The sequence below is a fragment of the Myotis brandtii genome, unplaced genomic scaffold (assembly GCF_000412655.1).
Source record: "Myotis brandtii unplaced genomic scaffold, ASM41265v1 scaffold303, whole genome shotgun sequence".
NCBI classification, from domain to species: Eukaryota; Metazoa; Chordata; class Mammalia; order Chiroptera; family Vespertilionidae; genus Myotis; species Myotis brandtii.
In genome coordinates this window covers 3,555,962-3,556,908 of record NW_005361573.1, presented here as the reverse complement: position 1 = coordinate 3,556,908, position 947 = coordinate 3,555,962, and the positions used below count along the sequence as shown (strand labels likewise).

The window sequence follows — 947 nt, the reverse complement described above, 5'->3', positions numbered from 1 at the left end:
CGGCCCGCTCACCCCGCCCTGCGCCTGCAGGGGGCGCTGCACCCCGCACACTGCAGCCTCATGTGACCAAAGTGGACCGCGAAGCTGCTGGGGGAGCCTGACCCTTTGAGTGGACCCACCAGGGGCCTGGATTGGAGGAGCTGGCCCAGCTTCCTTCGGATTGGACAGGACAGTCTCTTCCCTGATTGGATGGGGGGAGCTCCCACCCAGTTTCCTGGGCGACAGGCCTTTTTTTTGAATTTCAATTGGACCCAGACAGGCACAAGCCTCATCAGACAAGATCAGTACCTTCTGGGTATCATTGAGTCGTTCACGAGCCTGAGGAACGTGACTGTGAATCTGGTTGGAAGCTCGCAGGCGGCTCCGGGAGCCTCATTGGGCCGAGTCTTAAGCCACACCTTCCGGGAGATAATAAAGAGGGAACCGTTGCAAGTGCACCTGGCGTTTCTGGGATGGGCAGGGTCGTTTTACGTCTAGAAACCCGAGTTGCCAGGCTTGGCCCCCGGAGTTAACTCCAGAATCCCAGCATGTAACGAGGGTGTGATGGCCCCCAGGATGAAACAGACAAGAAACAGACACAAGTGGCCGGAACAAAACTTTACTGTCAGGCTCTGCAGGGCCACGGGAGGGTCCTCGTTGGGCTCCTCTAAGGCATTCAATAATATTAGTAATTAAATAGCGATGCTCATCCCCCGATCGGAATGTACAAGAGGTCCCATTGTGCCATGTAAGGGGTCTGGTCCCATGAGGTCTGGTACCCGAGAGGTGCGGGGGTGGGTGTTCCCTGATGCGGAGGGTTAAGGCCACAAAGGAAAAGGAAGAGGGAGCAGCGGGGCCTGGAGGCAGCTGGGCTGGTCCGTCACATCCAGGAATCCGGCTCCACCCGTGGGCTGACCGAGTGCAGGGCACGCCAGGCCCCGGGCACCGTGGGTTCCGATGGGCGGCGG

At 59.1% G+C, this 947-nt stretch overlaps 2 protein-coding genes across 2 annotated transcripts in view; one reads left to right on the top strand and one right to left on the bottom strand.

Moving 5' to 3' along the window:
- Positions 1-437, top strand: part of RASL10A (RAS-like, family 10, member A) — a gene marked incomplete at its 5' end in the record, with an annotated part of 2,257 nt that extends 1,820 nt beyond the window's left edge. Inside the window, one exon of the mRNA XM_005869815.2 lies at positions 3-437. Coding sequence (XP_005869877.1) covers positions 3-66 — 64 coding nt within the window. The remainder of the gene's footprint in view (positions 1-2) is intronic.
- Positions 438-582: 145 nt separating this feature from the next.
- Positions 583-947, bottom strand: part of GAS2L1 (growth arrest-specific 2 like 1) — a 6,664-nt gene continuing 6,299 nt past the window's right edge. Inside the window, exon 8 of the mRNA XM_014542426.1 lies at positions 583-945. Coding sequence (XP_014397912.1) covers positions 860-945 — 86 coding nt within the window. The 3' untranslated portion in view covers positions 583-859. The remainder of the gene's footprint in view (positions 946-947) is intronic.